Genomic DNA, 26,039 nt, shown 5'->3' with positions numbered 1-26,039 from the left:
GATAGATAAAAAGTAAAAAAATATTCTATTATGAATTTATAAATGAAATTTTTTTACAAAACGTGTTTTCAATATTATTGTGATGCACTCATGTTTAATTTTTTTTTTCTTCGAGAAAATAGAAATATTAATAATAATAAAGACCATGAGACCAACCTTCTCATGAGATAGGCAAATATTAAGGACTCCCATAAGAGATTCCAAACATAAAGAGTACAAATAGTGAAATAAAAAAGGCATAAGCTGATACAATGGGAATAAAGCTAGACTAAAAAGATAAACTATTACAAAGGAAAAAGACTAAATAATCTAATAGAGATGATGAAAAGTAGAACCACTTCAGCAAATGGTGAAAGAGAAACCAGTAGGCACGCAAGATAACAATTGCAAGCTAGAGAAAGCACTCCTCCATTATCAAGAATCTTATATTGAGTCGTGGTTCATTACAGAGTAGAGTAGACCAGCTTCATACATCAGCGAGTTGCCACAGAGTAGAAACACAAGTATATCTCAGTAAAACCGTGTCAGAATACATCAGTAGTAAACTGAAACCAGCCCACATAAACCTTATATTGAGCAGTGGTTTAATCTCTATATGTATGTAGTCAACAAAATAACTTTACGTGAAGGATGCCCACTACACAATAATCATAATTTGTAAGATTTGAAATTGAAAATACATTACTGAACCATATCATATGTGTCTATTATAAACAAAATTTTATAATCAATAATGTTTTTAAATTAATAAAATTTTATATATTTTTTACAACGGAAAGATAAATTACACCCTTCAAGAATTAATTTCTAGACCTCCTTCACTCAACTCATATGTTTCCTACCTCTTACCACTTGAACTATTATTCAGGAACTAATGAAATTTATATAAAAAAAATATAGATATGAAATAGTGTTAAATGTATGTAAAAATAATATAACTTGTTATTTCTATTGGAATTTATTCATGGATTACCATTACTTTTAGATTATAGCAAACTTACTTTTATTGTTAGGTGCTAAACAGTTCTCAACTCTAGTTTTGCAGATTTGGTATTTTTATTTTTTAGAAAGAAAATATTTCAAAAATATAAATAATAGAACCAACTTAAATTTAGGGCCGGTGGTTAGCATTCCTAAAGTAAAATTAACTAAAATAAATTAACTAAAATAAAAGCTTCACATATATTCCTTACAACTCTACACGAATTGTATGTCCAAGTCAAAATCATGACTGAGTTACAATTTAAATCACCAATACCAAATAGCACCTGAATAAAAGTTGTTCTCTATTTTATGTTTTTTTTAAATCAACAAAATCATAATAATATCCTAATAGATGATATTACCACTAAGCGATGGCCTGCAAAGTCCATACCAAACCAACTTCAGGCAAGTACATGCAATTAGGCACACTTTCAATAATGAGAAACTTCCGAGTAAATCGAAGACAATTACAAAGTTAAAGACTAAACACATCACTCTAGTAGCTACCTCTAGAGTTCTTCAAGACTGACTAAATACAAAGATTTCAGATGCCAGAGGAAACAACTCGAGACATGGACCTGCAATAAGTAAATCCCACGACGGTTTAGCTTCATAGGAAGCTGCCAAATTCCAAATTCTTCTTACATTAGTTGAATCTTCACTAAGGAGTGTTTTGTTAATTATTTTTCATCATACTCTCATGCTCCTTCTTCTCAAGTCCAACTTGGCACAAGTACAACAGCCAAGTTGAATCTTGGATCTACTTAACTTAACATGAGACTAAAATATGTTTCTAACGTATAAATTGTCTCCAACTATATTATGTTCCATAGAAGCCTCGGAACATGGAAGATGGGTTCACATATTAAATAAGTGTGAAAAGAGGAAAAATAACATGTTCAGTGAATAGTGACACCAGTTGGTTGTGTGTAATTCGAAGTGCAGTTTCAACTTTGTTCACAGTCTGACCTCCTTTTCCACCTTCTCTTGAAAAAGGATAAATGCTTATGTTGCTCATGTTCTCATGTTCTTTTCTAGTTTGCTATTTTAGGGGCCCAAGTTTCACTTAGAAGGTTTTTGCAGCAAGCGACAAAGATACATTGATAACAATGAATAAGTGAGATGCTAAAACAACAGCAGTGCCTAACTAACTACAAGAAAAATCAACAGCAGTTGCCTTAAATCTTCATAAACTACATCATGGTCAAGCAAAGTTTACACATCATACTATCATAGAGGTTACCTCAAGACAATAGTACTCTAAATATACATGCTTTTATAGATCTTAATTAGTATCCAAGGCATTAGTCAGTTGTCTAGTTACATATTTAAAACTCTTTACTTTCTTTTTCCTTTTTATTGTTTAATAGAAGGGTGTTAAATTTCTGTTAGCTGCCTGAAATGGTTACAGAATAAGACACAAATATTAACTCAAACAAAGAAAAATAGGAGAGGTAATATTAGGATAAAAACAATACCAATATGAAGAGGCTGTGAAATTTAATGAGCATAGGTCAGCTATATAACTGTACAACAACAATACCTCTTTTTGATTGCTATAGCTACCGACTTTCAAATGCTCAATTTTAATAGTTCTACATTACTTTGAACTTATAAAAGCATTGATCAATGTTAAAACTAAAACATAAGAATTGGAATCCTACAATGCTAACCTCTTGCAATATTAAGCTTAGTTTAGCCAATGTAGATCAAGTATATTTCATTTCACCATTGCATTTAGTACCACTTCCATGTACTTTTGAGGAGGAAAAAGGAGGAAGGAAACTGCATTAACCTATAAACTAAAACATATGGCAGAGTGAAGAAAAGTGGTTTTAGAACTTTCAAAGGACTATATACAGAGGGAAAAAACATACACAATAAGCAAATCACCATTGAAAATTGGTAGTATTTCTCCATCTACAGGTTGAAATAAAACACTTAAGAATTGTATAAACATACCTGCTGAGTTTTTGAGTTGTATTCAATATAATAGGTAGCTCCAATCTGTTTGCGGAGCTCCTCACCCTAGTTATGAGCAATAGCCAACAGTTTCAAAAAAAATACTGCATGTTGAACTCCAAACAGGTAAATGACTAAACTGTCAAAGACTAAACACACCATACCCCTTTATAAGTTCTTCAAGACTGACTCAATACAAAGGTCTCATATTCTAAGAGAGGACTTGCAATAAAGCACAGTAAATATAAAGACCAAACTTGTATAGATGTGTACAAAGCCAAATACGTTAAGCTTCGTCCATATTCCCAGACACTGTTTTTTCTTAGTTTTGTAGCAAGTATTGCACTTATATCACTATCTATGAGAAAATCCATTCTTAAATCCGAAGCTACATTTGTCACTATAACGGCTAAACCAAACCGAGAAAAAATGGTTGTGTAGATTGAAAAAAATGGCTTTGAAAAGAATGCGAAACTCAGTAACAAAATCTTTGTGAAATGATTGTATATACAGAAAAATCTTAGGATTGACCATTCTCTACTTATTGTAGAGATCAATTAAAATACCAGCTAGTGCATATAATATCTATACACTCAAATACATGCACTTTTCAACTTATTATAATTGAGATGAACAGATAGCTTGGAAATCGCACAAAGTTTATGCATTTAATATAACTCAGATCATATGAATACATGTACTTGCATTTCATGGACCAGCTGGGAAAATTGATCATTGTAGAACATACCTTCCGGTAGAAAGTGAAACTTCATTGCAATCATAGTAACCTGTAAAATTTTAAAACATCAGTTACAAAAGTAAATCATGAAAATAACTTTAAAACCTTAAAGAAATTCTTGAAGATAGATTTTGTGACCACCAATCCCATATGGTTTTACTTACAAATACAAGACCACTAAAGGTTAGTGGAAACAAATGCTTGCAATTATTGAAGGAAAGCATACATGTTCGAGGCCCTTTTAGCCACCAAGTTCTCCATTTTGTGATTCTCAGAACATTTCATATATCTATCTCATCTTTGCAACCATAAAACATATTACAGTTCCTATAGAAAAAGCATTCTTTTGATGCTAAGCAGGTCCATGCCATTAAGGACTTTTGGCTCCTTAAAGCTTTGTCCACGTCCACTTTTGAAACAGAGGGAAAAGTACCACACACTGGTTTCACCATTTGGATCCCTCCTACACAAGCTCAAAGAATCGATCAACAAATTGTGACACTGGTGAGTGAAATCACATTAGTTAGAGTGAAGTAATCTTATGTGCTGGCTTATTGTAAGAATTAAGACACAAAATAGCACATCCAAAAAGTTACATATGCATAAAGTGAGTAGTGGAAGGGGTCTAGTAAAAAATTAAATCGTCGAGAACATGTTTTACAATATGTTGAATACCATGAGCTCTACAAAGCACAGTTTCTCTATGTAGTATTTTCCTTTAAGCAAGCAAAAAAATAAGAAAATGAAAGAAGAAGTGTCACGTAGGTGGTGTGGCTTCCAGAATCATAAAGTGACAAGTAAGAGGTAATAGGGTATCAAACAAAAATGAAAGGGTTGCAATAGTGCCAAACAATAAAACAAAATCATCAAAGAGGAAAATGAAAGGGACTGCACAATGCACTCTCAGCTCACATTGAAATATGGAGAAGAAAAGAGAGAAGAGATAGCATAAAAGGGTATATATCTGGTTCAGCAAATGGGACGAACCAAGCATAGAAAAACATCATCTTCTTCCTTTCATTCCCCTGCACAAACAGAGCACAATACCCTTCACCATTTCCCTCAACCTCTACCACCATAGCCTCTCCACATCAAACCAGAACTCACACCCCCATCTCCACCAAACAAAAAAACTCGAATCCAAGAACCTTAACAGGACCTTCACCAACACCTTTTCTCATTCTCCAGTAACAACCAAATCACTTCCCTCTTCCAAGAACTAACTCTGTCCTGCATCTCACTTAATGTGACTTCAAGACCATCTTGAATAGATCTAAATCATTCTTAGATGAAAATTAAGGGAATAACCATTCATGTGATCATATAGAAAACAGATTTAAACCAAGAAAAAGTATAAAGGGAAGAGGAAATCACTATATCACTCTACAACCAATAGGTAATTGGCTCCACCGTTCCATCCCGTCCCGTGTCATCTGACATAACCAGCAACACCGTACAACGATGATATCTTCCTTGACCTTCTCATCTCCTTATGGTTCTCACCTAATCCGAAAGAAGGCATGCTTCCTCCACAGATCAAGGGTGACGAAAAATCTGACAAAGTGATGATATTCACTGTCACGAAGGTTGCTTGAGACGCATCACGCTGCATGATTGAACTTCAAACCCTCCTCTCTTCTCCACCTAACCCAATCCTTCTTCCACGAACACAGTGAGGTCAGTCAGCCAGAGAAAGAAAGCGTGGAAGCAACCTTGAAAACATATAAATGGCCAAGATTGAAAGAGCACAACTTGAGGTTTCTTAGGAATAGTAACTTGAGGTTTTGCCTTAAGTAATAGTAGATAGATATAGGAAAAGAAGAAGCAGAAACACAAATATTAAACAATGCAATTAATTATGTTAAAAAAAACAATGCAATTAATTTTGTTAATTTTTTAAAAAATATTATTTGTTTTTAGTTTTAACCTATTGACATTATTTTTTATTTTTTATTATTCCTTTCATACTTACTTAGCTTTAGTAAGTATGAATCCCAATGGATTTATTATACCTTGTATTAGCAAGTCAATTTGCTACATTATTTGATTATCTAAGAACATGTTAAGTTTTTTCTCTTTTTGGTAAGCAAGAACATGTTAAGTAGTATATATATACCTAACTCGGATCGGATAATCCTCTTGAAATTCTTAGGTTGTGTTTGGGATGGGGATTGTAGAAATTCAAGGGATTTTAAATACTAGGGAATTCCCTTGACTTTTAAATTCCATTATTTAGAGAAAGTGATGAAATTCCCTCAATTGTAAAATTCTTTGTTTGAATAATGTAGTAATTGAATTTCCTTCATTTAATTTACTTATCTTAATATAATAATTATAATTTTTTAATCTTATTTAATATTATTTGAATAATTATAATAAAAAAATTTACTTGAACCCTAATATCGACAGAAAAATCTAAAAACGTCCCTAAACCCTAAAATCGACACAAAACTAAAAAATTGACCCTAAATCTGACATGAACTCTAAAATCAGTCGAAAACCTAAAATCGACCCTAAACCCGACCTGGACCCTAAAACTGGCTGAAAACCTAAAATCGACCGAAAACCCTAAAGTTAACCCTAAACCCAATCTGAACCCTAAAAACGACATAATGACCTAAAATCAGCATTCGACCCTAAACCCGACATAAACTCTAAAATCGTCCAAAAACCTAAAATCAAAGTAATATAGTTATTTAAGAAATACTGAAATATTGAAAAACCAGATCATATTAACTATAACGTGGACAATGCAAAGTTGTAGTTATTAGAGCATCTCCAATGCAAGGTTCTTAGTTCTTATTTCTGAGTTAAGAACTAAGAACTGAGTTCTTAACCACTAGAGGAGATGGCGTGGAGTTCTTAGTTCTTAAAAATAAGAATTAGGTTCTTATATAAGAAGTTTTACTTTTTGAGTTCTTAGCATAAAAAATTAATTTTTTTATCTCAAACTCATTTAATTTAAGTATTGAATTAGCATTTAAATTTAAATCAAAATTATATGAAAATAAAAAATATTAATATAATGGTATTGTTGGACCGGATGAATAGTGTTAAGAGCTAAGAAGTAAGAACTCATAGTTTGAGCAAAATCTGCAAATATTTGCTTAAGCACATATGACAGTATGAGCCGACATGAATAACTAAGAACTAGCATTGGAGATGCTCTTAGTAGTGGTGTTTTGTATTAGCAAATTTATATTTGCAAAAAAATAATGAATAAAATATTTGTTATCTTTAAATTGAAAACTTCATATTTGTGTTTACTCATAATCATTAGTTTTTTTATAACTTTTACTCTTCATTCAAATGAGATACTTGATATCAAAGAGTTACAAAATCTCTCATTATTTCATTCCTTGTATTCGAGATTTTATTATTCATAATATTTTTATTTATTTTGCATTAATATTTTATTTCTATTTATTTGTTATTTTATTTATATTTTTTAATTGCAAAACCCAAACATCCTGACAAACTCTGACACGTGCATGGAAATGAAGAGAATAACACTTGAAGACTTATTATAATCATTGTTCAAAATGACTTCCAATTTTAGTACTAGTATTTTCCTTATTTATTTATTTTTGTCAAAGGTAAGTGATTCCATTCAAGAGGTGAATTGCCTAACGGCACTTACAGCAACTGATCATTCAAACTTGAATGAAAGGAAATTGGGCCATAGCCCAAAACAACTTACAAGAGAGTTCATTAACACTTAAGCCTATGACTCTTAGCACATCTAAAGAGGGTTAGAACTAAGAGATTAAGACAAACTACTTGCAAGAACCACTCAAAAGGAGTTAGGCCCATAACAGAAAGCCCATTAGAAAATGGGTCAGCCAAACCATAGCTTTTGGGTCTCCAAACCCTAGCCAACCAGAGTACAGGGGCGGCAAAACGGTGGTGAGGGGAACGAACGAGAGTGGCTCCAAAGAAAAGTTCCTAAAACATGATCTGTAGCATACAAAAGCGAAAATTTGATCTTTAAGATTTTAAATGTCGCTTCTAAACCTTGCCGGCTCTGCCGTCTGCAGAAATCAACTATGCCACAATGCTAACTTCAGAGGTAGGAGACCAGAACAGAAAACCAGATGGTGAAACTGAGACCTTGGAGGCACGCCGTTGTTGGAGATCGGCGTTAGCAGGAAGAGGCCGCGAGGAGATGTTAGTAGAAGCTGGAAAGGGTGCCGCAGAATAGTAGCAATGTATCCAAGCCCCAAAATCACTCCAAAACTGTACCAATCAAGACTTACCCCTACCAACCACTTACGCTGTCGGAAAGAGATGCAGGAGAGGTTGGCCACAGGCTTAAGTTGCGGAGACACGTCACAGGAACATAACGTGTTCAGGATCGGGGATGCTTTCCTCGGAGACTTTGCTTCCTCTGGATCTATTGATTGAGAGCCGGATCTGAAGAAGCCCCGCGGTGGAAGATGGAGGTGGCGAAGATGGCCAAGATGGAGGCATGTGTGGAGGGTGGAGGAGGACGGTGGCAGAGGCCAAGGAAAAGAGGAAAGAACCTAAACTAAAACAAGAAAAAACCCACTTATTTGGGTAACAAATCCACCAAATGTGGAAGAAATCCACCTAATGTGGAAGAAACCCACCTGATGTGGGAGAACAACTACTACCAAGCAGAAAAATGCCTCCCTAGAGGAGGAGGACCCCCCAATGGGGGAGGAGACTCCCAAAGGGGGGCTGACGGTGCTGCTCTATTTGTGCCCTAGCAGAGAAATTTTTTTTTTCGGACTTCTATATGGGCCTTAGGGATTTAAGGTTTGAGCTTTGACTTTTTTTTTGTCAAAGATTTTAATTATACAAAAAGTAATATTAAAAAAAGGCCAAAGCTCTATTTTGTATTTTGTTTCGGACTTCTTTATGGGCCTTAGGGATTTAAGGTTTGAGCTTTGACCTTTTTTTTTGTCAAAGAGCTTTGATCTTTGATATTGTTTTGGGATTGAATTCCAACCCACACGGAATTATTCTAACCGAATAGATTGAGATTAGTTTTTATGGTGTGGCATCTTGGGCAAAGTCAGGCCTAGCCCACTTGAGCATTTTTGGCGTCACTTTAGTTCCATATAATTGAATTTTGGGCAAAGGGACGATGATTTGTATTTTCCCACAACTTTGATAATAATTGAATTTGATCTTGCCAGTTTTGCAAAACTCTCTCCTTTTCTCCCTAGAGAATTTGTCAAGGGTGTAACTCTTATAGCTTCTCGCCCTTTGAGAATTCATATGCTCCTTGGAAACTTGATAAACAGTAATTATATTTTCTTAAATAAATTAGCATGTTAGGTGTAAAAAAGACTTTTTAAATGGTTTGAAACTAACTTTTTAACTAATATACTTTGGTATAAGCTTAAACATTGTTTATTTATATTTATATTTATTGATTTGACATGACTTGACATGACGTGACATGAGCCTGATGTAATTTGACTATAACATATTCGACTACGAGTAGTCTGACCTATTCTCACTCCTAAGACACACTTTCACTATTTCCGTGTTTTCTTTCCTTTCTCTTTTTCCTCTCTCCAACCAAACATAACATTAGTCTCTCCCTTCCTTCTAAAATTTATCCTTCCATTTGTCTTCCATGTATTTTCCCTTGATGCAAACAAAGCATAAATATGTATAAAAAAAAGAATTTAAAAAATTGACCGACAAAACCCATTCGTATTGCAATACATCAACTAGATGCATTTTGCCTTGGTGAAGAAGCACCCAGAAACCAAAAGAACCTAGTATTTCACAACAAGTTAACTTATTTTATAAGTTCCACCACTAAAAAAAAAACAAAATAATTAATAGTCAACAAACATGGACCCTATATATCCGCTCAAAAAATAAAATAAAATTACATCAAACCGTAACCACTGCTTCATTGCTCTCATCAGATTCACACCAAACAAACCAACCCATCATTCAAAAATGGTCACAGTCATGGAATCACTTCCCAAAGGCTACGGCTTTGTAGCCATTGTTCTTGTTCTCTACTGCTTCCTCAATTTCTTCATGAGCTTTCAAGTGGGCAAGGCTCGCAAGAAGTAATTGCTTTTGTTTTGTTTTGTTTTGTTTTGTGTCCCTTTTTTGTTGACATGGTGATTTTGCTTACAAGGTGTTTGTTGAAATTCCTCACAGGTATAAGGTGTTTTATCCCACCCTTTATGCTTTGGAGTCTGAAAACAAAGATGCCAAGCTCTTTAACTGTGTTCAGGTACCTTTTTTTCTCTAGCTTAAAGCTGAAAGATTTTGAGTTTTTGTTTATTTTTTTGTTTTTTGATATACCCTTTTGAAAAAAATTGTGTTATCAAGTGAAATTCAGTGAAGTATGTCCACCAAGGAAGAAAGGAATTCATATTTTTGTGATTTCAGTTAGACTTCATTCAATTGAAATTCACTGAAGTGTATCCACCATGGATGAGTGAAATTGAGATTTTAGTGATTTCAGATAGACTGAAGTGAATTCATTCAATTGAAATTCACTGAAGTATATCCATTATCCACCAAGGATGAGAGAAATTGAGATTTTTTTTATTTTTATATTTCAGTTAGAAGTGAATTCATTCAACTGAAATGCACTGAAGTATATTCCCCAAGGAAGGGTGAAATTGAGATTTTTGTGATTTCATTTAGACTTAAGTGAATTCATTCAATTGAAATTCACTGAAGTATATCCATTATCCACCAAGGAAGGGTGAAATTGAGATTTTTTGTCATTTTAGTTAGACTGAAGTGAATTCATTCATTTCCATCAATAAAAAGATTGAGTGTATTGAAAATTGTAAGACTGTCACTCTGTTTTGTTAGCCTTATTTTTTTTTTCTGTTGTTTCTCGTGGTAGTTTTTATTTGGTTTATTGGGTGGTTAATGTTTTGTGTATGTGTTTGTTTTGGTGAGTGCAGAGAGGGCACCAGAACTCTTTGGAAATGGCACCCATCTTCTTCATGCTAATGATTCTAGGAGGGTTGAAGCACCCTTCCACTTGTGCTGCCCTTGGACTACTTTATACCGTTTCTAGATATTTCTACTTCACAGGCTATTCCACTGGCCAACCCGAGAACCGTCTCAAGATTGGGTTTGCTCTCTTTCTTTTGCTTTGCACATGCTATTTTGTTTTGGAGTATAAATCTATGTTTATATCAGCTTCTCTTTTCTCAGAAGCTAAGCTTCTCAGCTAGCTTCTCTGCAGAATTGATTTCGACTTTAGAATAAATTCTAGCAGGATTTCCAAACTTGCAAGAAGGGATTTAGAGGAGTGATCTTCCCCATAAGTAATAAAAAGATCATGTGAATAAAGTGATTAAAATTTATAATGAACTAATTGTTTGATTTTTCGTGTGGTAATGACAAATGAGGTTTTGAATCTACTGCTGCTATATCATTTGATATTTTTGTGAAAGTATTGATGTGTAAATTAATCAATATGCTTGCAGGAAATATAACTTTGTGGCGATATTGGGGCTTATGCTGTGCACACTTTCATTTGGATGGACTCTCCTCAATCAGCCTGCTAGCCACTGATTTGGTTGTTGCTTTAACCTTTCTTTTTGTCAGACCCTTTTGACAATTTGGTGTTTGGTGAATTATTAAATAAAATAGCCAAAGACTAGGAAATGTAGTTTCAAAATGTGTTCTCAGTTCTCACTGTTCGATTTTCTGGAATCTGGATAGACTTTTTATATTACAATAAGGACAAGTTTTGAGTTTCAAAGAGGGCTTTGGATATGGATCCCAATAATTTGCCATGCTGACGCAGCTTAAGTTACATTCAATTAAATCAATTTCATTCAGTGTTCCATTTTATCTTTTGCTTCAATTTGGAGGAATCAAGATGGAACAAGTAATTTCCTTTATTCTTTGATAAGAAATGCAAATTTCATTTTATTCATCCAATTCCAATTCCATTTTAATATGTTTCCCTCCCCATTTGGATAACCAAACATAATGTGCCATGCTGACACATCTTCGATCCTGCTAGATTACACTCAATTTCATTCAGTATTCCATTTTATCTTTTGCTTCAATTTGGAGGAATCAAGATGAAACAAATAATTTTCTTTATTCTATAATAATAAATGCCAAATTTCATTTTATTCATCCAATTCCACTATTTTATATATGTTCCATTTTAATATGTTCCCTCTCCAATTAGATAACCAAACATGGTAGACATTGCAACAAAGAGCATGCTTCTGATGTTGTTTAATGTTCATGTGGAAATTCGATAGATTTTCATGTTGCGATGAGAAGTGCTTCTAAGATAAGCTACTTCTATTAGCTCTTGTAGTCTAAGAAGTGATCATTAAAAGTTAAACATGAACCAAACATGCTATTAGTTTAGAAGCACTTCAAGTTTGTGTTTATCCAAACCATGAGCATGTTTAACCGAGTCCAGACCAATGCACCTTCATATACATAGCTGTATATTAGTGTTCACCAGCATACCACAAGCACAAAGTTTAGGGTTAACCATGGAAAGGAGCAATGTCAATGCCCTTGTTATTGTTATTGGAGTTGCTCATTGGTGGTGCTGGCGCATCATACTTGCTGAAGAGCTTGTAGGAGGAAATGAGTGAAAGCACAACATAGCAAATGACAGCAACAAATGTGATAGCTATTGATGCTGTGGCCTTGTGACAAAATGGACCAAAGTACCCACAAGCTGAACTCCAGGCTGCTGGAGGGTCTCCCTTCTCAGTCAGGTACAGCACCTCCATTGACAGAGCTCCGGCAGCCAGGATTATGTATGTAAGCAACTGGGAACATATATAGAAGCATATTTAGCTCTTGAAGTTGTCTTGCTGATGATATTTTGTTGCATGATACATGAATTGGAAAATTTATCTTTGCACTTGCTTTAGACATAAGAATTACAACATAAAGCTATACATTTTCACTCATGTTTTCTCTTAACATCCACTTTTCACTTCTATCCCCTATTGGGATCATCTCCTCCATACTGCAGTCTCTAGCTACACCCATATAATAAACCCATAATACCCCACTTTGACCAATTCAGTTTTTTTCATCAGTCTTAGTCGTTTGGATATGAAAATTAAATTGTTAAGATTTTGGATTGAGAGTTGAGACATGTTGGAAAGAAGTGCCAGATAGGATTCATTTTGTTTCTATCCCCTCATCCATTATATGACCGGATAAAATGGATAGGAGTGGTATTTCCATACATTGCTTGTAATTATGTGGAATAGAACTTGTAACTTTCCACTAGAACTTCCAAGTTTAGAAATGACTTGACTACTGCATAAATTATTTGAAGAACAAGAGACTATTAAATTCAAAATTTCATACATAAAAGCTTTAAGCATAATGATTAAACTTTGATTTATCAACTTGAACTAAAATATTGGTTTAGTGGTAAGCGAGTTAGACCCGTTAGGAGTGACATGCAACCGCTTCCTGAATGGGTAACGACATTTTGAAACTAACTAGCCAGCCTCATGACCCAAACCAAACTGGCCTGACTTTAATTAGATTGGCTTGGTTCAGATTTATTGAATAAAATTGAAGAACTCAAACCAAACTAATTAAATATGATCAGTTCAGATTTATTTATTTCAAACTAACTCAATCCGTGGACAACCTTATCAGTTTTAGAACCAGTCTACATCACCCCAATCATTCATGCATAAAATTTAAAAAAGAAAAGAGAAATTAAATGACCTGGTCAAGCACAAAGAAAGTCCAAGCTCTTGGCATGGTGGAGGGGCGGGGCAAAGCAATAATGACTGCTGAGAATAATGAATAGCCTGCACAAATGCCATTTGCATGCACCAAATACCTACAAGATACAAAATTCAGATGCCAAAACAAGAATTCCGGTTCATTATATTGATATTAAAATCCCGAACTGTAAGTTGCAATTTATCTTGCCAATATATTTCATGCTTCACAAACCACAAGCACACCTCAAAACCACATAATAGTATTTTTTTTTTGGGGTGAGTTTTTTTTCACAGAATTAGATTTAAAATACTGAAGCTACTACTACTAGTATAAACTTCTATCTACAGTTGATTTTAAACCAAACTCAAACAAAGTCAATTCTGGAAAAGTACATTTGATTTTAAAACCAAAGTCAATTTTAGTGAGAAATTTATGTACTTGTGGTCTCTTTATGACATAATTGATTTTGACAAATAAAAATTTATATAAACATGTTTAATTTTAAAATTCACATAGAATTCGACTCACTTTTTTTTTACTTCATGTCTGGATATAAAATTAATAGTAAAAAATTATAGTGAGATTAAAGGTATGAAAATTGCTTATGTTGGTCGTGATTTGGATACACGAAAGAAAGTCACGGTAAAATTAAAATCAAGTGGACATAAGCAACTTCTCTTAACTCTCATCAATCCATCTAATTTTGGTTTTGTCCTGGTTTTCCACCTTAAGGCTTGAAACATTCTGAAATAAGTCTAGCTGGATCTAGAATACTTCACCATGGAACCAAACATATTATAAAAAGTGAAGATATTGTCCCTAGAGCAGAATCGATCTTGGGCGATATCATGCAGATCCAAACATGCATTGAGTAGCAATTCATGGTTTATATATATGAAATTTCAAACAGAAAAATTGCATTGGTTGATACCTGAAAGCACTAAGGTCAGTGTAGTCAAGCGTGCCATACTCATTTTCCTGAGAGTTCTTAAGCATAATGACAAGCGCCGTCACACACAAACCAATTGGAAACAAACGCAGGAACGTCTCCACAATGCGTAAGATGTTGGTGTTGCCTTCAATTTCCTCATCACCATGTCTCATGGAAGATCTTGTTGTTGCTTCCACAACATTTCCCTTCTCCATAGTTGTTAAGGCTTTGGTAAATTGGACTTGGAACTGGCTGAATTTCATCACTGTGATATACAGGCACAGCCAACCACTGGGGTAGCTAGCATTGAATGTCCCATCATGTCATTAATTATAGGGAAGCTACGCATTACAAAGGTAACTTGACAAGTCAAGTAGATAAGAATAGGACCATAGCTTGTCATGAGTGTGAGTGTTATGCTACTAAGGGCAACTCCAATGCTAAAGTTTCTTATTTGATTTCTTACACATTATTCAGCAATATTCTACATTATTTCTGTGAGCCTGTATTGACACATCAGACTTAAGGAACTCCTAAGGAACTGAAGCAGATTTTGCTCCAACCCATGGTTTCTTAAATTACTATTTCAAGGGTCTCACCCGTGTCCCACCATACAACATTAATTTATAATATATATTTTCACTCATTTTAGATTTAAAATTTAATATTAAATCAATGTTATTAATATTTATAACAATAATTCTTTTTTGAAGTAATCTAATTTAAAAATAATTTTAATTTTCATCAATTTTTAATTTAAATTAAAATATTAAATCAATAATTCAATTTTAATATTAAAAACCGGTCAAACGGGTCACTTTTACCCAAACCCATCTTAAAACCGGCTCCAGCTGGTCAAAACCGGTCTGGAACCGGTCCCAACGGGTGGATGACCGGGTGAACCGGTCACCAGCTATAAAATCAAATCCCCCAACCTGTTGATGAAACCCTAGCCTCCATTCACCCCTTCCTCTCACGCTCTCAATCTGCTTTTTCTTCCGTTCATGTCTTCTTCCTCTTTTCTTCTGAACTTCTTCTTCTTCTTCTCTTCCTCTCTCTGTCACTTCTTCTTCCTCCTCTGACTTATGGGTTCAAATCCTCTCTCCCTCACTTCTTTTGTCTCTCTGGCCTAAGCCCTCAACCGGCCACAAATCCTCCCCCAACCGGCCACCAAACAGCCACCTTCCGCCCCCACAACCCTTGTTTCATACGCTCAAAGGCTTTGAGCTCGCAAAGGAGCTTCCTTTTCCATCAAATCCGACATCCCCATCACTACCTGTCATCAACTTCACCAGATCGGAGCAAATCGGAGGTGGTTCCTTTTCCACCAGATCGGAGCTAATGTGGTTCCTTTTCCACGTGATCGGAGGAAAGGAGGTCACTTTTCACACATGCACTACAAGATTCGAGCTTCCATGGATTTTTTTTTCTCTATAAAAATTTACTTTTCTGTTCTCTGTAATTTTCAAAAAATTAATGATATTGTTTTTTTTCAATTTCATGTCTTCCTATTATGTTCTGCATATCTGTGTTGGGTTCAATTTCATCTTCTTCTTGCCTTCATCTTCATTCTGTTGTATTTCCACGGAAATCAGTTGGGTTTTGGTGAGAGAAAAAATTATTTTTTAGTGCTAAGAAACCAAAAAGCAAAGTTCCTTGTGGAAGGAACTTTGCACTGTTTGTAAGGAACCAAACTGCCACCTAGATCAACTCCAACGCTGCCAAAAAATAAGAAACGGTTCCTTAGCATCTCCACCTGGTCTAAGAAACCAGCGTTGGAGATGCTCTAAGAGCATTTTCAATATAAAACCGTTTATGTGATTTTTGAGAGACTTCCACATGCACTTCTGAAGGTGGGGATATCTCGACCCTACGGATAATTGATTGTTTGAGTCAGATCTTAGAATAATTTATTCATTATCGCTCTTAATTTTTTTAATAAGCAATTGAATATTAGCACATGATAGAGTTGGACTTGTGTTTTGTCCTGATTTAAGTCTAAACGGACGAGTTCAAATTGACTCTTGCGTGATGGAGCGTTTTATAAATAATATAATATAAAATCGTTCATGTAACTCTTACCTAATAATTTAAACTTTTGAAACAATTGATTGTTTGACGGTAACTCATTCAAGGAGGCTAACATAGAGGTTTTAGGCTTTGTTTGGTTGCTAACACACTTTGGTTCCATGGTGAAGTATTCTAGATCCAGCTATAGCTATTTAAAAGTGTGTTGCTAACAATTTTTTTTAAAAGAAAACTTTCTTGCTTTGTTGTCAGCGATCAGGATGACTTTGGCTTTGCCCATTCTGTCATTCAAGTTTCGAGGTATCCATCATCTCTTTCCATTTCCATTGGGTTCACAAGGGGTTCTCATCAAATAAGAAAAAGAAAGAAAAGGGTACATGAATGTGATACGATAAAGTGATGGTTGAGTAGTAATAAATTTTGGAAGGGGACGTATCATCAACTTTACTTTAATCCATAGACAATATTGTATGATCAGATGGGGTTTTCGACTTTTTAAATAAATAGTGTAATTTGGAAGACTTACTATCGAATTGGAGAAAAAAAATTATTTACAACTTTAGTGCAAATCGCCAATGAGATTTGGTGATATTACTTTTTTTTCTTTTTTTTAATCGAAAATATAAATTGCATCCTTCAGATATCACATGGACCTCCCACACCAACTCATATCATATGTCTCAAACTCTTACCGCTTGAGTTATCATTCGAGACTTTTTTTTATTCTAAAATTGCCACTTTCATTGGCAATACAGTTTTTTTTTATTTATTTTACATTCCCTTGACATTTTTTTATGGAAACTTAATCATTCACAAAATTCTCTTGAATAATAAAAAAAAAAATTAGTGATGAGATGTGAATAAAGAAGTTTTATGTCACAAAGTAATTAGTGACAGAGTATTAATTGCGACGGATATCCGTCACAAAATCCTAGTGAATAGAATAAGAGTTAGCAACGGAATATTGAGAGGAAAACCGTTGCAAAGTAATTAGCGATTGAATATAATTTGCAATGGAAAATTTATTTCTCCATATTCTGTCGTATTTCATTTTGTTGGATGACAATAAAGTAGAAAAGTACAAATCAGGCTACAATTTTCTATTGGAAGATGAATCTACTTCTTGATAAATTGTTAGACAAACACTCGTGGATTATGAGGCATCTAAGTAAAGAATATGAAAGAAAATATTGTCGTTGGGTTGCAAATACTGAAAAATATAGAAAGACCACTAAAGTTATATTGTGAGAACAATAAGTAGTATTAAGAGAAAGAGTGTATAGTGAAAACATATCTATTAAACACATTGAGATGCATTATAAGGTAGTGTTGACTACACAATTTTATATAATTTCGACTTATGTTGCATAATTTCGACCTATGTAGTCGAAAGTAAGGAGACTCAAGAAAATTTACCAAGTGCTAAGTGACTTCGGTTGGAAAGTATTTTTCGAGATGTGAAGAATCCATTACGGGAGGCCGGTTGTTTTGAAGACAGTTCGCGAAAGACACGTAAGGAGCAAAACAGGACACGTGTAGGATGAAGACATATTCAGAAGACACTTGTAATGGTTTTATCAATTGACCGTTAGAAGTCAGTTACATTTTAAGTCTATAAATAGTAGGTTTGTAGAAAGAATAGAGGTTCGCAATCTTTACTCGAAAACTCTCAAGTGCTTACGATCGATCACAATGATTACAAGCCAAGTTAGAGTGAAAAAGTAGGGATTCGTGTAACACTTTGCATCTTATAGTTCATTATTATTATTCAGATTCAGAAAGTTTATTCATGTTTTTATCATTTAAGTCGAATTTATTCGTTTTGTTTCTAATTTGTTATTAAATTTCTTTAGTTTTGAGTGACTAAATTTAATTCATTTTCACCAAAGAACCCAAGAGGACTCGAATCCAGTCCCAGATTGATCCTTGGATTCTCTATTTGTTTTACCAAAATTTGGTGTAAACAAATTGGCACGCCCAGTGGGACCTCTTTGTGAAAATAGTTGTTGAATTCGGTTATCATTCAAACTTACTTAACCCACGTTTATGCGTTTAAGAAGTGGAAGACTAGTAAGTATGGCGAATGGTAGATCGAGAAGTGGTAATTCCCCTCCCGCGAATACTGGACCTTCGGCAAATCAAACCGGAAATCCCGGTGCTGGAGTGAATGTTGAGGGAAATGCCTTGAACTCTGGAACGGCACAGGCAACAACGACCAATGTGGCCGAAAATATTATACCTGTGGTGACACCAGCGGCTACAGTGCCCTCTCCGACGACTCCAGTCGTATCACAAATGGTTGCTGGGGCATCTCGCCCTCAACCGGTGAACATGCCGGTGAATCCGCCATTTGGGATGCCTCCAGGGTTAATGGCTGGAGTAGGGACATTTCCTGCCGTATATTCAGATAACGTAATGTCAGTCGGATCCCCGAGGAATCAACACCAGGCTTCGGCCTCCAATGTCGGGGGTCGAAATAATATTTATCCTCAAGGGATGGCAGGGGCGAGTGTCAACCATATAGGGACTTCGTTGACAAATACCTCTGTTAACGTATTGAGGCAACAAATGGATGATAGCAACCACGAAATGGTGAACATGTTGGCCCAACAAATAGGAACTGTGTTTAATCCTTTAATCCAAAACACAAATGAGTCGTATCAGCAGTTGACGAGACAAATGGGTCGAATTGCTGACGCTTTTGGAGTCCCTCGAAACGAGGTGGCGAATCCTGTGGGGGCAGCGGCGAATAATGCCGTCGAAATGAATGCGGTTCCTCAAAATGTTCCGCTTCAAGCAAATGCCGAAGTGGCGGCAGTGCAAGGTCGAAATCAATTGGATAACCTTGGTGGCCAAATGCCTCTGAACATTGAAAATCCTATCTTAATAAATCGAAATATGGATGCAGATAGGGTAGTCGAGAGAGTTAGACAAAATAACGTTGGGGGGCATCAAAATATAGCAGGCATAGTCGAACAGTTATTGAACCAACATGGATTCAATGTGGGTTATGCAAATCGACCCCATTTTGCTTCGGCTTTCTCCGAATTCGTCCTTCAAACAGAATTGCCTAGAGGATGGAAAGTCCCTAAGTTCACCAAGTTTTCAGGGGATACTGGAGAGTCGACAGTTGAGCATATCGCTAGGTACCAAATAGAAGCAGGGGATATAGCAAATAATGAGAACCTAAAGATGAAATATTTTCCGAGTTCTCTGACTAAAAATGCTTTTACTTGGTTTACTACTTTGTTGCCTAATTCAATCCATAATTGGGCTCAGTTAGAGAGAGTTTTTCACGAACAGTTCTTCAGGGGTGAGTCGAAAGTCAGTCTGAAAGAATTGGCCAGCGTGAAAAGAAAATTCAAATAAACCATAGATGATTACTTGAATAGGTTCAGACAAATGAAGTCGAAGTGCTTCACTCAGGTCCCAGAACATGAGTTAGTCGAAATGGCGGCTGGCGGCCTAGACTACTCAATTCGTAAGAAGATAGATACCCAACATCTTAGGGACATGGCTCAATTGGCTGACAGGGTCAGACAGATTGAAAATTTGAAACTCAAAAAAGAAAAATTTAATAGAGTTCCCAAGAAGGGTAAAGTCGCGTTCGTCGAAAGTTGCGAATATGAAGTCGATTATGACTCGTATCCAGGCAACTGTGATGATATCGAACAGCAGGAGGTTGATGTGGCCGAATTGGTATCAGGACCTCCCTATGTTTGTAGGATGTTAAAACCCTATGAATCTAAAAATGTGGAAACAAACAAAGGTGTTGGTAAATTTCCTGTGAAAGCGTATAATTTTGATGTTACTAAATGCGACGCGATTTATGATATTCTGTTAAAAGATGGTCAAATTAAAGTATCTCCTGATCAAAAAGAAGTACCTTTCGACCAAAGGAAAGGAAAAAAGTTTTGCAAGTTTCATAATGTATTCAGTCACTGGACTAATAATTGTGTACGTTTCAGGGATCTGGTGCAAACTGCAATCAAAGAAGGACGGCTCAAGTTCGAGGAAAAGGATAAGGCTGCTATGAAGATTGATTCTGACCCAATGCAAATTGGCAACGCCAATTACGTCGAGCCAGCCGGGATAATGATGGTTGAGTTGTCTGATTTGAATCAGGTTGCTACTGGAGGAGATGATATCGAAGCTGTGGGGCCTACTCCAGGGATGGAGAAGGTCGAATTGTCTGAAGAGGGAATGGATGCTCCTTCCGTGGAAGAAGAGGTCGAAACCGCTAAGAAGGTGGTTTACCCTCGGTCGGAGGAAAGCCTGCTGGATTTCCTGCAGCGTTGCCAAAAGTCTTACTCTGAAGTGATGTTGTGCCCAAGGTGCAGTGTCGTATTTGACAAGGTGGCTGCTCAAGCTATAGAAGATGTTGAAATCAAGAAACGCCGCGCAGTAATACCGGAAAGGCCTCCTAGTTTTGGGTCCAGAGAACGAGCTGATTCTTCCTTCATAAGGGGAAGGGGATCCTTTGGGTTTGGAAGAGGGCGTGGTCGAACTTATATGCCACCAAGTCGAGTTCCGTTCAACAAGTGGATGGCAAGGAGTCAGGCGCCTCACCCTAAGGTTAAGGTGGTCGAATTGGGAAGTGGGTCTGCCTATATGGATAATTCTCGAAATCATAAGAATTATACCTATGTCCCAAGGCCGTATCTAGGTCGAAACCCAATGACAAAAACTCAATGGAGGCGTCACCAGAGGGAGAAAGCCTTCGAGGCAGGCCAATCCAGTTCTGAGAGGCCAGTCAAGTACCAACTTTTGGGCCAAAGTGGTGGGGCTCCTATGGTTCCTATTCAGGTGATTAAGCAGAGTATGAAGAATGCTGGGAATTGGGTGACCACTAACCAGGCAAAAGGGAAAGAGAAACAGTCTGAAGATGTCGAAATGAAGGACAACTTTGAAATGCTGGAGTCTGAGTTTGAGTCCATGTGCAGCTTAGTCTCGATCCTTCCAGAAGAGTTCGATGTGAAAACTGAAATCACTGATGATGAAGAGGATTACTACGTCGAGGAGGATGATGACAGTCCACTGTGTTATTATGTGATGACTAAAGGAGGAATCGAAGATGATTGTGCCGTTTTCAAGAAACCAGATATGGAGATGAAGAAGCATTTGAAACCGCTTTTTGTGTGGGCCCGCATTGAAGGAGTAGGCGTCAACAAAGTTTTGGTTGATGGCGGGGCCGCCATAAATTTGATGCCAAAGTTTCTGCTTAAGAAGATTGGGAAATCTGTCGAGGATTTGCAACCTCATAACATGATGTTGACTGATTACAAGGGAAAAACTTCTAAGTCTTTGGGAATGTTATTGGTGGACACCACAATTGGTACTGTTTCTCGACCTACTCTGTTTGTGGTAGTGCCATCGAAAGCAAACTACAATCTGTTGCTAGGACGAGAATGGATTCATGGGGTGGGGGCTGTGCCGTCCTCCCTTCATCAAAAGCTGTCAATTTGGAGGCCAGATGGGGTGGTCGAAAATGTTGATGCTGACCAGAGTTACTACAAAGCTGAAGTGGAGTTTGTTGACCGAAAGAATTTCGAGAAGCGGATGGCAAACATCGCTCCGTATGAATCAGAAGGAAAAGAACACATGGAAGGTTCCACTAGTTATGCAATGAATCTTCACCCGGAGTACGGATTTCTTTGGAATAAAAATTTTCGTGCTCGGAATGCCACGGGAGAGTGGCAAATCGTCGAATTAGATGATTGAGTCGAGCGTAGCTCGAATATCGGCCTATGCGGCCGAGATGAGAATAAAGACGGCCTTGGAGGCCGAACAATATATAGGAACGGCAAAGGAAGCCGAATATGAAGAAATTTGCAAACCGGAGGAGTGCCTAGACTTGGATCATTTTAATGAAGACAGATCAGAGCCGGTTCTTGATTGTATATATGATGATGAACCCCTTGGATTCGAGCAATCTTTAGATCCCATGTTAAAAATGCAGGCTCAGGATCCTTTGCAGGAGGTTGATTTAGGAGATGGGACCAAGAAAAGGCCGACGTATGTAAGTTCGTTGATCGATTCGGGTTTTAAGAATCGGATTGTTAGTTTGTTGCAGGAATACAAAGATTGCTTCGCATGGGATTATGACGAAATGCCGGGTTTAAGCCGGGAGTTAGTGGAGTTGAAGTTACCAATTCGGCCTGGTAGGAAACCAGTGAAGCAAGCCCCAAGGAGATTCGCCCCGGAGGTGTTCTCAAAGATAAAAGAGGAAGTGGAGCGCTTACTTGGAGCAAAGTTCATACGAACAGCCAGGTATGTCGATTGGTTAGCTAATGTAGTTCCTGTACTTAAGAAAAATGGTAAAATGAGGGTTTGCATAGATTATAGAGATTTAAATTCGGCTACGCCGAAAGATGAATATCCCATGCCTGTGGCCGAAATGATGGTAGATTCTGCCGCAGGAAATGAATATTTAAGTTTACTGGATGGATATTCGGGGTATAACCAAATTTACATTGCAGAGGATGATGTGTCGAAGACTGCATTTCGGTGTCCAGGGGCACTAGGAACATATGAATGGGTGGTGATGCCGTTCGGTCTTAAAAATGCCGGTGCAACTTATCAGAGGGTGATGAACACTATCTTTCATGAATATATTGAGAAATTTATGCAAGTGTATATCGATGATATTGTAGTAAAGTCGAAATCTGAGGATGTTCATATCGAACATCTTAAGTTGTCATTTGAAAAAATGAGAAAGTACGGCTTGAAAATGAACCCACTCAAGTGTGCCTTTGGTGTAATTGCAGGGAAATTTCTGGGATTCATTGTTCATAAAAAGGGCATTGAAATCGACCAGAACAAGGCGAAAGCAATCTTCGATACTCAACCACCGTCGAATAAAAAACAGTTACAATCTTTGTTGGGCAAAGTCAATTTCTTGAGAAGGTTTATCATGGATCTAAGCGGGAAAACCAAGGTATTCTCCACATTGCTTCGACTCAAGAAAGAACAAGAGTTTCAATGGATGGAAGAGCATCAGAAGGCGTTTGAGGAAATAAAAGCCAGCTTAACAACGGCACCAGTCATGGCTCCTCTCATTCGTGGGAAGCCAATGAAACTCTACATTTCGGCATCAGAGGAAACTATTGGCAGTGTGTTGGCTCAAGATGATGAAGACGGAATCGAAAGGGCTATATATTATTTGAGCCGAATCCTTAATGATGCCGAAACTAGATATAGTTTAGTAGAAAAATTGTGTTTATGTTTGTATTTTTCATGTACTAAACTTAAATACTATATTAAACCCATTGATGTAACTGTTATTTCCCATTATGATATAATAAAGCATATGCTGTTCAAGCCCATTCTTCATAGTCGAATTGGAAAGTGGGCGTTGGCCCTTACTGAGTTTTCTTTAAGTTATCAACATTTAAGGGCTATGAAAGGCCAAGTAATAGCTGATTTTTTGGTTGATCATAGTGGGTCGAAAGAACAGGAGACGGTGGTAACGTTGAAACCTTGGGAAATGTATTTCGATGGTTCGAGGCATAAAAAGGGGACCGGGATAGGTATCTTGGTAATTTCACCCCAAGGAATCCCGACAAAAATTAAGTTGGGCATCGAAGGTGAGTGCTCGAATAATGAGGCGGAGTATGAAGCTTTATTGATAGGGCTCGAAACGGCTCTAAACTTGGGGGCTAGAGAGCTCTTAATTCGTGGAGATTCAGAGTTGGTTATTAAGCAACTAACGGGTGAATACCAATGCGTTAGTGAGAATTTAATGAAATATCATTCGAAAGCAGTTAAAATGTTAAGAAGTTTTGATGAAGTCGAATTATGTCATATCCCTAGGATCGAGAACGCTGAAGCGAATGTTTTGGCACAAATTGCGTCAGGTTACCGGCTACCTCGGAAAAAGTTTAAAGAGCTAGTAAAGGTCAAAAGAAAGTTCATTCCTAGTTTTAAGGAAAGGAAAGTGGAGATCGAGCAGGAGGTATTGGTCATTAGTAATTTGGATGATAGTGATTGGAGGAAACCTGTTGTAAAATACTTGCAAAACCCAAATGCACCAACAGACCGAAGAACAAAGTATCGAGCTCTAAGTTACTTGATTTTGGATGACGAATTGTTTAAAAAAGGGGTGAATGAAGTTTTACTAAAGTGCCTAAGTGAAGAAGAAGCGTTTCGAGCAGTCAAGGCCATTCATGATGGTGTGTGTGGGGCGCATCAGGCTGGCCATAAGATGAAGTGGACATTGTTTCGACAAGGAGTATATTGGCCAAATATGTTAAAAGATTGTATTGAATATGCCAAATCTTGTGCCGAATGTCAGAAGCATGCTGGCATCCAACATGTACCGGCAAGTGAGTTACATTCGATTGTGAAACCCTGGCCATTTAGGGGGTGGGCGTTGGATTTGATAGGTCAAATACATCCCTCTTCGTCTAAACAACATGACTATATAATAGTGGCCATCGATTATTTCACTAAATGGGTCGAAGCCATTCCGTTGAGAGGTGTCGACCAAGATACGGTTATTAGTTTTATTCAAGAACATATAGTGTTTAGATATGGGATCCCTGAGACGTTAACTACTGACCAAGGGTCAGTATTTACTGGGAGGAAAATGGCTCAGTTTGCTGAGGATTTTGGAATAAAACTGTTAACCTCAACGCCATATTATGCTCAGGCGAATGGACAAGTCGAAGCAGCTAATAAAGTTTTAATTAACTTGGTTAAGAAACACATTAGTCAAAAGCCGAGAAGGTGGCATGAAACTTTGAGTCAAGTTTTATGGGCTTATCGAAATTCGCCCAAAGAGGCCACTGGAGTAACCCCTTTTCGACTTACGTACGGGCATGAGTCAGTTTTACCGATCGAAATATGCTTACAGTCCGTTAGAATTCAAAGGCAATTCGAGATTCCGTGTGATGATTATTGGAATATGATGTATGACGAGTTAATTGAATTGGACGAGGAAAGATTAAATGCTTTAGAAGTTATGATTCGACAAAAAGAACAAATTACTAAAAGTTATAATAAAAAAGTCAAGTCTAAGGCATTCAACGTTGGAGACTTAGTTTGGAAAGTGATCCTTCCAATGGACAAAAAAGATCGAGCATACGGAAAATGGGCCCCTAAATGGGAAGGGCCATTTAAAGTGATCAAGTGTTATTCAAACAACGCGTATTCGATTGAGGAAATTGGAACGATTGCTCGAATATTGACGATAAATGGAAAATACTTAAAAAGGTTTAAGCCAGCGATTCATGAGATAAAGATCGATATAGAAATGTAGTGCATAAGCTGAAAATAAATATGGCGAAAACGCCATTAGAGAGTACATAGTGGAAATAAAGTGGCACAGGCGCCATGTAAAAAAAAAAAAAATGATCAGCAGAAATAAGAAGACTAAAATGGTGGATTGGCTTTCATGGGAGCATATCGACCCTTGAGTTTCTTAAGTCGCTTGTCAACCTTCGCCTTCTTGTTCTGAAGATCAGAAATTTCGCCTTCAAGCCGATTCTTGTCTTTCACGTGAGAAATGGCCTTGGCAGCAACTTCAGTTTTTTGTTTCTTGAACTTGGCCAAATTGGCTTTGAGGGACTTTTCCTGTTGTTGAAGTTCGGCAATCTGTTTCAAAATTTCATTCAGTTGCATCGAGTCAGCTTCTTCGAGTAATTTGATGGAATCTACTTCGGTTTTAGCTTGGTCGAATGATTCAGCTGCTTGTGT

The 26,039-nt window shown here is 36.7% G+C and overlaps 4 protein-coding genes and 1 long non-coding RNA gene across 5 annotated transcripts; 3 read left to right on the top strand and 2 right to left on the bottom strand.

The window, feature by feature from the left end:
- Window positions 1-1,163: 1,163 nt before the first annotated feature.
- On the bottom strand, window positions 1,164-5,460 carry LOC130733819 (uncharacterized). The gene is made up of 5 exons (XR_009017642.1): window positions 3,850-5,460; window positions 3,695-3,734; window positions 2,947-3,050; window positions 1,880-2,786; window positions 1,164-1,562 (listed from the first exon to the last, which is right to left on the bottom strand). It is a non-coding gene; the product is annotated as an uncharacterized LOC130733819 (long non-coding RNA).
- Window positions 5,461-9,548: 4,088 nt separating this feature from the next.
- On the top strand, window positions 9,549-11,503 carry LOC130733818 (uncharacterized). Its single transcript, XM_057586092.1, has 4 exons — window positions 9,549-9,744; window positions 9,839-9,914; window positions 10,603-10,775; window positions 11,134-11,503. Exons 1-4 carry the CDS (start codon window positions 9,629-9,631, stop codon window positions 11,219-11,221), a joined length of 453 nt encoding a protein of 150 aa, XP_057442075.1. The 5' UTR covers window positions 9,549-9,628; the 3' UTR covers window positions 11,222-11,503.
- Window positions 11,504-11,898: 395 nt separating this feature from the next.
- LOC130733817 (CASP-like protein 2A2) lies at window positions 11,899-14,609 on the bottom strand. Its single transcript, XM_057586091.1, has 3 exons — window positions 14,316-14,609; window positions 13,382-13,499; window positions 11,899-12,456 (listed from the first exon to the last, which is right to left on the bottom strand). The coding sequence occupies exons 1-3, from the start codon at window positions 14,576-14,578 to the stop codon at window positions 12,166-12,168; spliced, it is 672 nt and encodes a 223-aa protein (XP_057442074.1). The 5' UTR covers window positions 14,579-14,609; the 3' UTR covers window positions 11,899-12,165.
- A 7,429-nt stretch (window positions 14,610-22,038) lies between these two features.
- On the top strand, window positions 22,039-22,924 carry LOC130731635 (uncharacterized). The gene is made up of 2 exons (XM_057583910.1): window positions 22,039-22,613; window positions 22,823-22,924. The coding sequence occupies exons 1-2, from the start codon at window positions 22,057-22,059 to the stop codon at window positions 22,827-22,829; spliced, it is 564 nt and encodes a 187-aa protein (XP_057439893.1). The 5' UTR covers window positions 22,039-22,056; the 3' UTR covers window positions 22,830-22,924.
- Window positions 22,888-25,602, top strand: LOC130727927 (uncharacterized). The gene has a single exon (XM_057579233.1). The coding sequence runs from the start codon at window positions 22,888-22,890 to the stop codon at window positions 25,600-25,602; it is 2,715 nt and encodes a 904-aa protein (XP_057435216.1).
- Window positions 25,603-26,039: the final 437 nt, after the last annotated feature.

This window comes from Lotus japonicus, chromosome 1, assembly GCF_012489685.1.
Source record: "Lotus japonicus ecotype B-129 chromosome 1, LjGifu_v1.2".
Lineage (NCBI taxonomy): Eukaryota > Viridiplantae > Streptophyta > Magnoliopsida > Fabales > Fabaceae > Lotus > Lotus japonicus.
The sequence above is the reverse complement of the archived record's forward strand: the minus strand, read 5'-3'. Positions and strand labels throughout refer to the sequence as shown.

Coding starts and splice junctions, on each gene's coding strand:
- LOC130733818 (XM_057586092.1), top strand. CDS start 9,629: ATGGTCACAGTCATGGAATCACTTCCCAAAGGCTACGGCTTTGTAGCC. Junction 9,745..9,838: donor GTGGGCAAGGCTCGCAAGAA/GTAATTGCTTTT, acceptor AATTCCTCACAG/GTATAAGGTGTTTTATCCCA. Junction 9,915..10,602: donor AGCTCTTTAACTGTGTTCAG/GTACCTTTTTTT, acceptor TGGTGAGTGCAG/AGAGGGCACCAGAACTCTTT.
- LOC130731635 (XM_057583910.1), top strand. CDS start 22,057: ATGATTGAGTCGAGCGTAGCTCGAATATCGGCCTATGCGGCCGAGATG.
- LOC130727927 (XM_057579233.1), top strand. CDS start 22,888: ATGCCGTTCGGTCTTAAAAATGCCGGTGCAACTTATCAGAGGGTGATG.
- LOC130733817 (XM_057586091.1), bottom strand. CDS start 14,578: ATGAAATTCAGCCAGTTCCAAGTCCAATTTACCAAAGCCTTAACAACT. Junction 13,500..14,315: donor ACTGACCTTAGTGCTTTCAG/GTATCAACCAAT, acceptor TGTATCTTGTAG/GTATTTGGTGCATGCAAATG. Junction 12,457..13,381: donor CTTTCTTTGTGCTTGACCAG/GTCATTTAATTT, acceptor ATATGTTCCCAG/TTGCTTACATACATAATCCT.